Below are 11,303 nucleotides of genomic sequence, written 5' to 3'. Positions count from 1 at the left end.
TCCTCTGGCAAGAGTAATGTTAACGACTGCACAATAGCACCACCAAATTGCCGAGTGGAAAAAATATTTCCTAGATATTTCTGTACCAGTGAACCTGATAGATTAGTTTGGGACTGGTGTCTGAATGTCAGTGAGAATCAACTTTAATTCCTTATAAAGCTGGCACCAAGTAGTCAAAAGGCTGATTATAAGACACGAATGCAAAAGGACTGTGTTAAAATATACATAAGAAGTGCACTGTGCAAAATATACCTGTTTACTTTCTTAAATCTATGAGGGAATTAACCAAATGAAGGGTTCAAACGACAGAAATGAACAATTAGTGAAAATACATGTAGTGCTTTAAAAACAAAACAAAACCAAAAACCAAAAAAAAAAAAAAAAACCAAAAACCACCGAAAACCCAACCAAATTTAATTACAGATCTAACATTTTTACCCGGAACTTTGAAAGGCAAAAAGCAGTTGCCACACCACATCATAAAACATTCCAGTTTGTTCTGTTTTCCTTTATAAAAACAATAAAAAGTAGAATGCAATTAATAATTAAAAAAAAAAAAAAAAGCTCTGCACTTACAAGAGTCTTGCCTAATAAAGACAGGCTGCTCCGATCAAATGTACCATCGTAACCGTGCGATGAAAACATCGCCACCTCGCTTTCCAAGCCTAGACCTAAGCTTATCCCTTCACTTCTGGTCAAAATCCGAGTGGGCATTATAGGCCTATATATTTTCAGAGAGTGCCACAATGTCCAATATTCCTATCACGAATCTTATACTCACAATTACTAAATAGAGGTATGATAATCAAGTTCGTTAAACTCATGAATTTTGGTTTGTCATACACAACCTAATCCCCCCACCCCCAGTAAGAATGACGTGATGGATTTTAGCAGTGACAGTGGGACGTCTGTTCAGGAGTATTACCCGGGACCTACAAATTTCGGATATGCTCTTGATTACAAATGGACAGATTCAATTTCAAGACAGCATAACTACCATTCCTGTTGGTATAGTATATAAATACAAGCCACTAAATTGAGTAAACATTCTTGGGGAGCCGGAGAGGGAAGGCAGTGGTACACTCAACAGGAAACAGCAAGTGTGTGTGAACACAGTGGGGTCTGCGCCACGGTACTCGAGCTGGGTGACGGAGGAGGGTCAAGAAGGCAAGTTCCAAGACACCTAAAGCGTATCGACTAGTTTAAAGAACGGTTTTGCAATCCATCATCCTTAGTTTTCAACCAAATTCAGGAAATGCAGTTTTCTCTAACGTGGAACTGAATTAACCGCTATGACCATATGCCGTAATAAACCATGGGTAGTTTGGTTAAGCAGGATTGTTCACAACAGGCTACACGCACATGCAGAATACAATGATAGTTGCAACCTCACAGATGAGGGCTGGAAAGTACAACGCTAAGGTGTAAATTTCCAAGTTGCTTTAGCTAAGCCTTGGGTGGGTTTCAAAGGAACTCTTTAAAGGTTTCTTTAAAAAAAAAAAAAAAAAAAAAGTCTTTAAAGGTGAACTGATAGCATTTTTTCTAGACAGTCCAGGACTGGGCTACTTCTAAAGCAAGTTTACCAACCTAAGACAACTGTAGTAACCGACTCTAGAAGCAGGCCAAGGAAAGCTGAAGAATTTCTAATCCTCAAACTTTTAGGTTCAGCTAAATCTGTAGATTGAGGGTCTCGATTATGTAGTTAAAATGACTTCTCAGTTCACCTTTTAGGAAATTCAGTTTTTCCTAATAAAAGTATGGCAGTATTTCATGAAAACCACAAATTATAAAAACAATTCATTTATACACATAAAGTTGCCTTTGAGTTTGTAAAACAGAAGAGCGGTGTTAGAGAAAGTGGGCTACCGTACAATACATTTCATGAAACGGGTCATTCTGGCAAGAGTTTTGGTACCAATAACAAAACAGGAACATAACGAGCGTTAAAAGAAGTGTTTTTTTGTTCAGTAGCAATTCAGTCAGCAATAAAGTGCACAAATGATACAGGAAATGCTCCTTTGCGACTGGGATCTCCGTCAATGTGGCCAATCTGAAATGAACAAAAGTTCCGGCGGTTATAAAAATTCTCAATGTTGGAACCTTCGAAGGACATTATATAGCATTTGGAGAAAAAAAAGGGAAGATTTGTTCAGAAGAATTTCTTCTGAGAAAGAATTACCTGGGTCAGACATCTAAACTGTTTTTCCTTTTTTCTTTCACTCATGTTTCAAATATAGTTGACCCTTAACATGGGGTGGGGGGTGGTTAGAAGTGCCACAGCCATCCCCCTCCAAGCTGAAAATCCACCTATGACTTCCGACTCCCCCAAATCTTTGCTATTGGTAAACCTGTTGACCAGAAGCCTTCCAGATAACATACATGGTAAGTTAACACGTATTTTCAATATGACAGGTGTCATATACTGTGTTCTTACAATAGAGCTAGAGAGAAAAAATGTTAAGAAAATCATAAGGAGTAAAGAATACATTCAAGTGCTTGCTATACTGCATTTACATATAAAAACTCCCCACGTAAGTGGACCCACGCAGTTCACACCCACGTTGTTCAAGGGTCAACTGCGGGGTATGCCGGCTGTGTAAGCAAGACTATTACGGGCGGGCCAGGTGTTGGCCCAGAAGCACAGTCCCCAGGGCCCCGGCGTTCTTGGGGGGCAGGCAGGACGGCTGACTACTGCCCCCAATTGCCTTTATGTTTTGTTTTGTTTTTTTAAGGAAGAAACGGAGTGTCAGAAGTTTGTGCGTTACAAAGTCCCAGAAAGTGGCAAACGTGTGGTTGGTTCTATTTAAATGTAGTCAAGCATTTACCGAAGGCTGCGACAGATTCACTTATTTTCACTCTGGGTAAATTATAGAAGTTCTACACCAAGTAAGATCTCAACAAGGTAAATGATGGAGATAAGTAAAAGTCTAAAAGAAAATCGCCCTAATGCAACTGATGAGACTTGGGTGAGAGTATGGGCAGCATTTCCTTCTTTATACCTTTCTGTATTTTCCACAGGTTCTGAAATGAACAGGTATTTTCCAGAGGGCTCAGCCTACTGTCCGGCTGGGGCCCCACCCTCGTGCCGGGTTGGACACGAGTGTGAAAGCGCTGGGGGCAGTCGGGAGGGAGTCAGTTCAGGTCCCCACGCTGCGGGCGCAGGCCGGCCACACAGCAGCAGCTCAGGAACAGAGGCTTTGCGACACGGGCAAGCTGCCCAGCGTCCCTGAGTCTGTGGAGCATGGGGTCTGGTCTCTCAGGGTCACCAGGCGAACCGCCACACTCCTGCTGTTCCTGCTCCCACCTGGATGTCACCACTCCTTTCAGGACCCAGACGGACACCCAGGGGCTCTGCCCCCACGCCGGCTTCTTACACGCCTCCCCCACAGACCCCTGGTGTGGGGGAGGATCGTACCGGCTCTAAACTCACGGCCTCATTTCAGGCCCTCAAGTGAATTCTGGGAACTGCAGCCCCAGTGCCCACCCACCCTCACGTGGGAAAACCCACCCGGGGGGAAACTGGGCCCGCTCAGAAGTGGGTGTACACGGGAGAGACGGGTGGGGGGCAGATGGGCCTGAGGGCTGAGGATGCACCGGCAGAGGGCCTCGCCTGCGAGCAGACCTCTCGTGCCAGGTGGGCCGGGACTCACCTCCGCCCTCCCAGCCACATCCCGGGCCCAGACCCCCGACTCACCCACCACTCTTGGTCCTCCTCCCCATCCACGATGATCACATCCCCCTCGGAGAACGTCAGCTCGTCTGGGTTGTCGGCCACACAGTTATAGAGAGCTTTGACCCGCTTGGGCTTTAACTTGGTCTGGATGGAGGAGCGGGAGGGTCAGAGGTTAGTGTGGCAGGGAGGCGTCAGCTCCTGGGGCGGAGGGTGGGCCTGCTTTGCTTCTAATTGGTCCCAGGGCTCCCGACCCAGCAGGCCCGGGAGCCCACGGGTGTCAGGGCGGGAAGGTCCGTGCGGCTCAGGGGCAGGGGCACCTTCTACCAGGCTCGCAGGACAGGGAAGCAACCCCAGCTGAGTGCAGAGAACTGGGGGTGAGGCAGCCCGGTGCCTGTGCCGGAGGAGCCGAGCCCTGCGACTGCGGATCGGGGGTCGTGTCCCATCCAGATTCAGGAAGAATCCTCCCCTCCGCCCCGCCGGGGGAAGAGGGCGAGACTGGTTTCCTCGGAGACTCTCCCGCTCACTGCTGGCCAGAGCAAAGAGGCAGGAAAGGAGGGGCCCTTCCACTTACGGTCTGTGACTTCCTGGGCATGGGGGCTGGGGGTTGGAGGACCGCGCTGTTGGACAGAGGACCCAGAGCTTCTGTTCCAGAGAGATCCACTGCTTGAGGGCCAAAATGAATCAACTTCACAATATGCCCTCAGTGGTGACCAGCGAGTTACAAACAATATAAATGCCACAGCGTCATGTCTGAAAGGCAGCTTTCCTGAGATTTTCTCATCTACAGAGTGAAAAGTCCCCTAAAGGCCCAAGAACCATGTGACTTCCATCAGTCTCTGTAAAGCATGCAGCACATGTGAGTGTCACAGAGCCGGACAAAGGCCGCCAGCCCCTCTGCAGATTTCTAGATCCCTGCTGGGGCTCCCTGCCCTGCCCCCATCAGAAGGGGCCAGACACAGGACACAGCAGACAGCAGCCCTGTCTGTGAGAGGCAGGGTGGCTGCTGGGGCCCGACACAGGGTTGAGCACGGCTGGAAATGCCTCCCGCTTTGCCCCCACGGACCACACAGCAGTGAACCCCATAAACGAAATCATTACCAGGTCCTCTCGGCTGGCCTTTGTTGATCAGTGGGATCGACTTGTCAGCCCTAAAAGAAGGAGAAGGTAGATTTATTGACGTCTGAGGCCTCACAGCACGTCAGCTGTCCCCACCCCACACCGCTTCATAAAGGAACCTTCTGTGTCGTCTCAGAACGAAGGTGAAGAAACATGGCACTGATTTTACACCTATTTTCAAGGAACTCAAAAGGTCTAACGTGTGAAGGCCCCACTCATCTGACCCGTCTCGTCATTTGATTTCCATCAATGTCAAGACAGAAATCACCATGCTGGGGGTGCCTGAGTGGCTCAGTCGGTTGAGTGTTTGACTCTTTGATTTTCGCTCAGATCATGATCCCAGGGTCGTGGGATCGAGCCCCGTGTTGGTCTCAGCGCTGAGTGTGGAGCCTGCTTGAGCTTCTCTCCGTCTCCCTCTGCCCCTCTCTCCCACTCGCACTCACTCTCTCTCTCAAAAAAAAAAAAAAAAAGAAATCATCATGCTGACCCCCTTTGCCTTTCATCACTCCCAACTACAAAATGCCTACGGGAAAGGCCTGAGCCTCTAAGACACCAGTCAGCAAACCTTCTTGCTAAAGGGCCTGACAGTTGAGGCTCTGTGGGTTACAAAGTCCATCAGGACTACCCAGTGCTGCCACCACAGCACGAGAGCAGCCACGGATGATGCACAAAGGAGCGTGCCGAACGCTTTATTTACGGGCACTGGAATCTGAATTTTATAGAATCTTCATGTATCAGGGTGCCTGAGTGGCTCAGTCAGTTAAGCATCCAACTTGATTTTGGCTCAGGTCACGATCTCATGGTTGTGGGATCGAGCCCCACGTCGGGCTCTGGGCTGACAATGCAGAGCCTGCTTGGGATTCTCTCTCTGCCCCTTTCCTGAGCTCTTTCTCTCAAACTTAAAAAAAGAAAATCTTCATGTATCATGAATAGACTTCTTTTGGTTGTTTTCAACCATTTGAAAAAAAAGAAAACCACCTTAGCTTGTGGGCCATACAAAAACAGGCACGGGGCTGATCAGGCGTGCAGGAGTAGTTTGCCGACCGCTGCTCAAAGAGAGCAAAGGTAAAAACCCAGATTTATACCCAGGATAAGACTGGGGGGGTGGGTGCTTCCTTACAAAGAGGCCACAGCAGTGTATTCTTTTCAAACAGAACTCCCCTGGGCAGTGATGACAGGCTTCCCTCCATCCAAAGGGGTCTTGGAGACACCCCAGCATCACCCGCTCTGCTCCCTCCCCACCTCTGCTTCTGGTCACACGAGATGAGAGAAAAGGATTCCACGGAGCAGGTAAAACCAGGTAAGACTGCGCTAACATACCCAGCAACCCCAGCTCAGACTCTCCTGCGAACCAAGGAAGCAGGGAGGCCTCAGAGCCCCCAGAAAGACCGTGCCCAGGACCCTGCATTAGCGGCCAATACACCCCGTTCTCAGAACCGCCGGGTGACGGCTGGCAGCCGACTGGTGCTCATCTAGAAGTTCAGCACAGGATTCGGTGTCTCAAAGAACAGCTCAGAAAGAGCAAGTATGCAGGAGCTACAGGGCAAGAGGGGGGCAAACAGAAGCGGGCACAGACCCTAATGCAGAGAAGCTCGGCCTGTGGCCACAGAGGGTAGGCGTGAGAGTGTATTCCCCACCGCATAACTCGGTAACTCATGAGACTGCATATGTGCTGCCTGGAATAGGAAGGCAAGGATGTTCACATTCTAGTTTAGAAAGAGATCTTACAAGGCAGCGTTAAAGAAGTTCTGAGAGGCTTCTGGTTAAAAAAGTAGGTCTGAGGGGTGCCTGGGTGGCTCAGTCGGTTAAGCGTCTGACTTCGGCTCAGGTCATGATCTCGAAGTTCCTGAGTTTGAGTTTGAGCACTGGACTCCACATTCTCACTCGGTCCTTTCTCTCTGCCCCTCCCCTGCTCGTGCTTTCTCTCTCAAAATAAATAAACTTAAAAAAAAAAAAAAAGACTGAAATACATTTACTTCCACTTTCTCTCAAGGAAAACAATTAGAAAAAACTTGAGGGGCGCCTGGGAGGCTCAGTCAGTTGGGCGTCCGACTTCGGCTCAGGTCATGATCTCACACTCTGAGTTCGAGCCCCACGTCGGGCTCTGTGCTGACAGCTCAGAGCCTGGAACCTGTTTCGGATTCTGTGTCTCCCTCTCTCTCTGCTCCTCCCCTGCTCATGCTCTGTCTCTCTCTGTCTCAAAAAGAAATAAAAACATTTAAAAAAATTTAAAAAAAAGAAAGAAAAAACTTGAACCAGGCGTGCGCGGGTGGCTCAGTCGGTTAAGCGTCTGACTCTTAATCTCAGCTCAGGTTGTGACCGCAGTTTGTGAGATCGAGCCCTGAGATGGGCTCCAAACTGAGCATGGAGCCTGCTTAAGAGTCTCTCTCTCCCTCTCTGAGAAAGAAAAGAAAAAAGAGACAAAAAAAGAAAAGAAAAGAAAAGAGAAAGAGCAAGAGAAAGAAAGAAAGAAAGAAAGAAAGAGAAAAAGAAAGACAGACAGAAAGAAAGGGAACAAGCTTAAACCAACAAGACAAAGAGAACTGAAGAGGTAACATTTTGGAAGTGGCCACAGGAGGGAAGAATCCTAACCACGCCAGCTCATCTGAGGAGGGAGAACCCTCACGCACTAAGGAAGCCCTGAAGGACCCCCATCTGTGCTCTGAGTCCCCAAGGCTTATGAGCCCGTGGGAGGGGGCATAAGGCATGGCAATAAACACAAGGATTGCCTCAAAATCTGCTCAAGGAGCTACTGAATCCCCGGATTCCCAGACCAACCCTGAGCAACTACCCTACCTCAACCCATTGAAGACCAGAAGCTTCTATTCTCAGAGAGGGGAGAATAGAGGGTATCTGAACTTGGGGGTACCAGTGTGATTGTTGGGGGCATCTTTACAAAAAGGGGGACTAAGTAAAAACTGCCGAGTGAGACCCTCCACAGCGAAGTCCACACTGGACTCTGCACATGAGGGTGCAGTTTGCAATCAGGTTTTTTCAAATGTTTATTTAGAGAGAGAGAGAGAGAGAGAGAGAGAGAGAGAATCCCAAGCAGGCTCTGAACGGTCAGCGCAGAGCCTGATGTGGGACTTGATCCCACAAACCATGAGATCATGACCTGAGATGAAATCAAGAGTCATAGGCTTAACCGACGGAGCCACCCAGGGAGCCCTGCAGTTGGTTTTAATGCCTCAGCTGCAGTGGCAACTTTTGGGCAGAAAACACCAGATCTATGAGGAAAAGCCTCTAACATAACAGAAACGAAAACAAAGACAATGGACAGGGAAGAAACAAACTATGCAGAAAAGCAAAAGCTAAACTAAACAACTCCCCCTCCATCCCTATAACCATCATTAATAATCTGAGACAAGAGAAAATGATTTCATGAAACAAAAAGGATACTATTAACTTGAAAATTATATGACAGCCGAAACAAAAAAATTCAATGAAAGAACTGGAAGATGACATGAAGGAAATCTCCCAGAAGGCAGACTTAAAAAGCAAGCAAGCAATGCAGAAATGGAAGCCACAGGTGGCAGAGAGCGGTCCCTCCACGGAGCAGAGCTGCACTTCCAGCCCCGGCCTCCAGGTGGAGCCATGGGACTGGCTCTGGTCAAAGGCACCCTTCGCCGGTCTCTTCCTCAGGAAATAACCCTAGGAACAGGGTTCAGAAGTAGAAAGGGTCTGGGTCTCTGACTCGCCCCTTGGGGCTGCTGCACAAGCAAGAATATGGGCGCTCAATTTTGTGTAAGAAGTCAACTTCCAGCTGTTAAACCACGGAGATTCAGGGGCAGGCTGACAGAGCTATCAGCTTACCCGAATGAAAAAGAAAAGACGATACATGTAGAGGAAAAGCCAACGGAGTCTGACATCTGAGTAACACGAATTACATTACAAGCAAGAACAGAGGGGCACCTGGGTGGCTTGGTCAGTTAAGTGTCCGACTTCAGCTCAGGTCACGGTCTCACGGTTCGTGAGTCTGAGCCCTGCGTCGGGCTCTCTACTGTCAGTACAGAGCCGGCTTCAGATCCTCTGTCCCCCTCTTTCTCTGCCTCTCCCCTGCTTGCGTTCTCTCCCTCTCTCTCAAAAGTAAACATAAATAAAAATAAATAAATAAACAAAAGAACAGAGAAAACAGAAATTAAGACAGTAAAAAAAAAAAAGAAAATCAATGAAATTTCTCAGAACTGAAGGAGGTAGTTTATATGCTGAAAGGCTCCATCATCTACCTGGTGGCAGGGATGAAAAAAGGCCCATCCTGGGGAGTCGGAGCCTCGGCAGGGACAGGAGGCCTGAGGGGTGCGCCTGAGTGGGACGGAGGAGGGTGCTTGGCGGGGCAGTGAGAGCCCCAGCAGGGTGAAGATGGTCTCCATGTGAGGCCCCAGATCTCAGCAGGGAGAGGAGGAGGTGGAGGCAGAGACGGGAGACTGGCTTCATGGGGGTATTGATCGTCAACGTAGAAGCCAGATTTCTCATCACCGGAAAAGGGAGTAAGGAGCCCAGAAAAGGAGATTAGAATAGACCCTGTGGTGCTTTGAGAACACTGCCCCCAAACCCTTTCCTGAGAGCTGGAGTCTACACCACCCTGTGCTACCATCCCCACGCCAACCCTGAGTCTGGGATCTGCCACTGTTTGACCAGTGACACATGACAGAAGTGACAACCTGCCATTTTCCAGGGCTGGGCCTGTCTCTTGGGACTTGTTCTTGGGCCCAGTCGCCATGATTCGAGGAAGCCCTCGCCACATGCAGAGGCCACATACGTGCAAGCTTTCTAGCCAACGGCCCCAGCTGATAGCCAGCATCAACCACCAGACGTGTGGGCTGGAGAGATGACACGAGCCTCAGCCCGTGAGTCACTTTCTGTGTTGGACCATCCCTGGCCTTGAGTCTTCCCAGCTAGGGCTTCAGATATTGTGGAGACCAGATAAGCTAACTTCACGATGCTGATCCAAATTCCTGACAGAGTCTGGTAGCAGAGTACAATGGTTGTGTCCCACGTCAGTAAGTCTTGGTGCGGTTTGTTACTACAACTGAAATGGGAGATAGTGTGAACTCATGGATTTTGACACAGAAATAGAAACATAGAGATAAATGTGTTTATAAATACAGATACGCACAGATATACACCTATGTACGTACATGTGTGTGTCCCCAGTTCTGACCACTCAGAGGGCCTGCCTGGGAGCAAGGATACCCCAAGAGCAATGAGCACACACAGTATTCGGATCTTGGCTTCTAAGTATCACTGCCGCTAAAAGAAAACCATCTTTCACTATAAGGATCCAGCTGGAAACCATGAACTGGATCCCTCTGTGGAAAAGGACAAACCTTTGGGTAAGTGGCAAACCCGGTATGGGTTTTAAGAACTGGAAGGTACTAATGTGTCTATGTTAACTTTCTCTCTTTTTTAAAGATTTTATTTTTAAGTAATCTCTACACCCAACATGGGGCTCGAACTCACAACCCCGAGATCAAGAGTCGCACGCTCTACTGTCTGAGCCAACCAGGTGCCCCACTGTGTTAGCTTTCTTATCGTGCTGGTTGTAGTGTGCTTATGCAGGAGAACATCCTCGTCTGTAGGAAATATATGCCCACATTGCGGAGGATGCATACGAGTAAGATAACCTTGAGAGCAACAAACTGAAGCTACAGGCCCAGCGTCTCGAGGACCTTCGTTCCCCCAAATCCAGTGCCTGTGCTACACAGAAACCTACACTCGTCATGTGGATAGAAGACATACGTTTGTATGAAAATTTTTAGCTTAATAATGTTGATAAATTATTTTTAAGACGCTTAAGCCTGATGAATTCATCAGGTGACACCGGTACTCAAACGTTAGAGTAGAAGCACTGGAAATTTCAAATGCCTGCATGGAAATTTCAGACGAAGGATTGCGGCCACTGCCGCTTGGAAGCTCCTTGAACGCAAGAAGCCAGGATGGCAGTTTGGCCAGGCCCTGCGGGCCACATGAAGACAGGCGGTTACCCGGGAGCAGGCCTCTTCTGCGGGAGGCGGCTGGGCGGCTGGGGTGGCAGGGGCGGGGGCGGGGCTTTGCTCAGCGGGATCCCAGGCTGGGCAGACTTGCTCGGCTGGCCCAAGGCTTCGATCACACTGGGCGTTTTTGCTACCGGAGGGGGCGGCGTGGGAGCCAGGGGATCTGTGGAAAGAAAAGGAGAGCCACACAGATTGTCAGACTTCCTCACGTCCCCAGCCTTCTCACCCAAGGCTCCTCTGATAAGGGCTTCCTTTTTTCTATGGTGATTTCATAAGAACAAAAGCCTCTTTTCATTGCAGGTTTTTATTAAGCAGTATTGGCAGGGAGTCCTTCCGAGCCTCAAGTCAGGGTTAAAATGCCTCTATGAGCCTGTACCTTCCCCGTTGGAAGTCCCTGTGGGGACGCCACCACAGTTTTGTGCTGTCCACCCTGAGACCTGGAGAGACAGCAGGGGGGAGGCTCAAGTCTGGGGCCGGGCCTTCCTGGGCCAATCCTCTTTCTGCCTCAGCCGCCCCTGTGG

General features: G+C 49.0%; 1 protein-coding gene across 4 annotated transcripts in view; it reads right to left on the bottom strand.

Annotated features, from left to right (window-relative positions):
* Positions 1-1,938: 1,938 nt before the first annotated feature.
* The window catches only part of ASAP2 (ArfGAP with SH3 domain, ankyrin repeat and PH domain 2), a 170,904-nt gene continuing 161,539 nt past the window's right edge, over positions 1,939-11,303 (bottom strand). For 2 of the 4 annotated variants that reach the window (XM_078445000.1, XM_078445002.1), the window contains 5 exons: positions 10,774-10,945; positions 4,772-4,821; positions 4,245-4,336; positions 3,695-3,817; positions 1,939-2,050 (listed from right to left, as the gene is read on the bottom strand). In XM_078445000.1, the coding sequence (XP_078301126.1) occupies positions 1,976-2,050; positions 3,695-3,817; positions 4,245-4,336; positions 4,772-4,821; positions 10,774-10,945 (512 nt within the window). In that variant the 3' untranslated portion in view covers positions 1,939-1,975. The remainder of the gene's footprint in view (positions 2,051-3,694; positions 3,818-4,244; positions 4,337-4,771; positions 4,822-10,773; positions 10,946-11,303) is intronic. The other 2 variants (XM_078445001.1, XM_078445003.1) reach the window with 1 other exon arrangement.

This window comes from Panthera onca, chromosome A3 (genome assembly GCF_046562875.1).
Source record: "Panthera onca isolate mPanOnc1 chromosome A3, mPanOnc1 haplotype 2, whole genome shotgun sequence".
NCBI classification, from domain to species: Eukaryota; Metazoa; Chordata; class Mammalia; order Carnivora; family Felidae; genus Panthera; species Panthera onca.
Note: the sequence above shows the minus strand (reverse complement) of the source record. Positions and strands in the feature narration are given on the sequence as shown.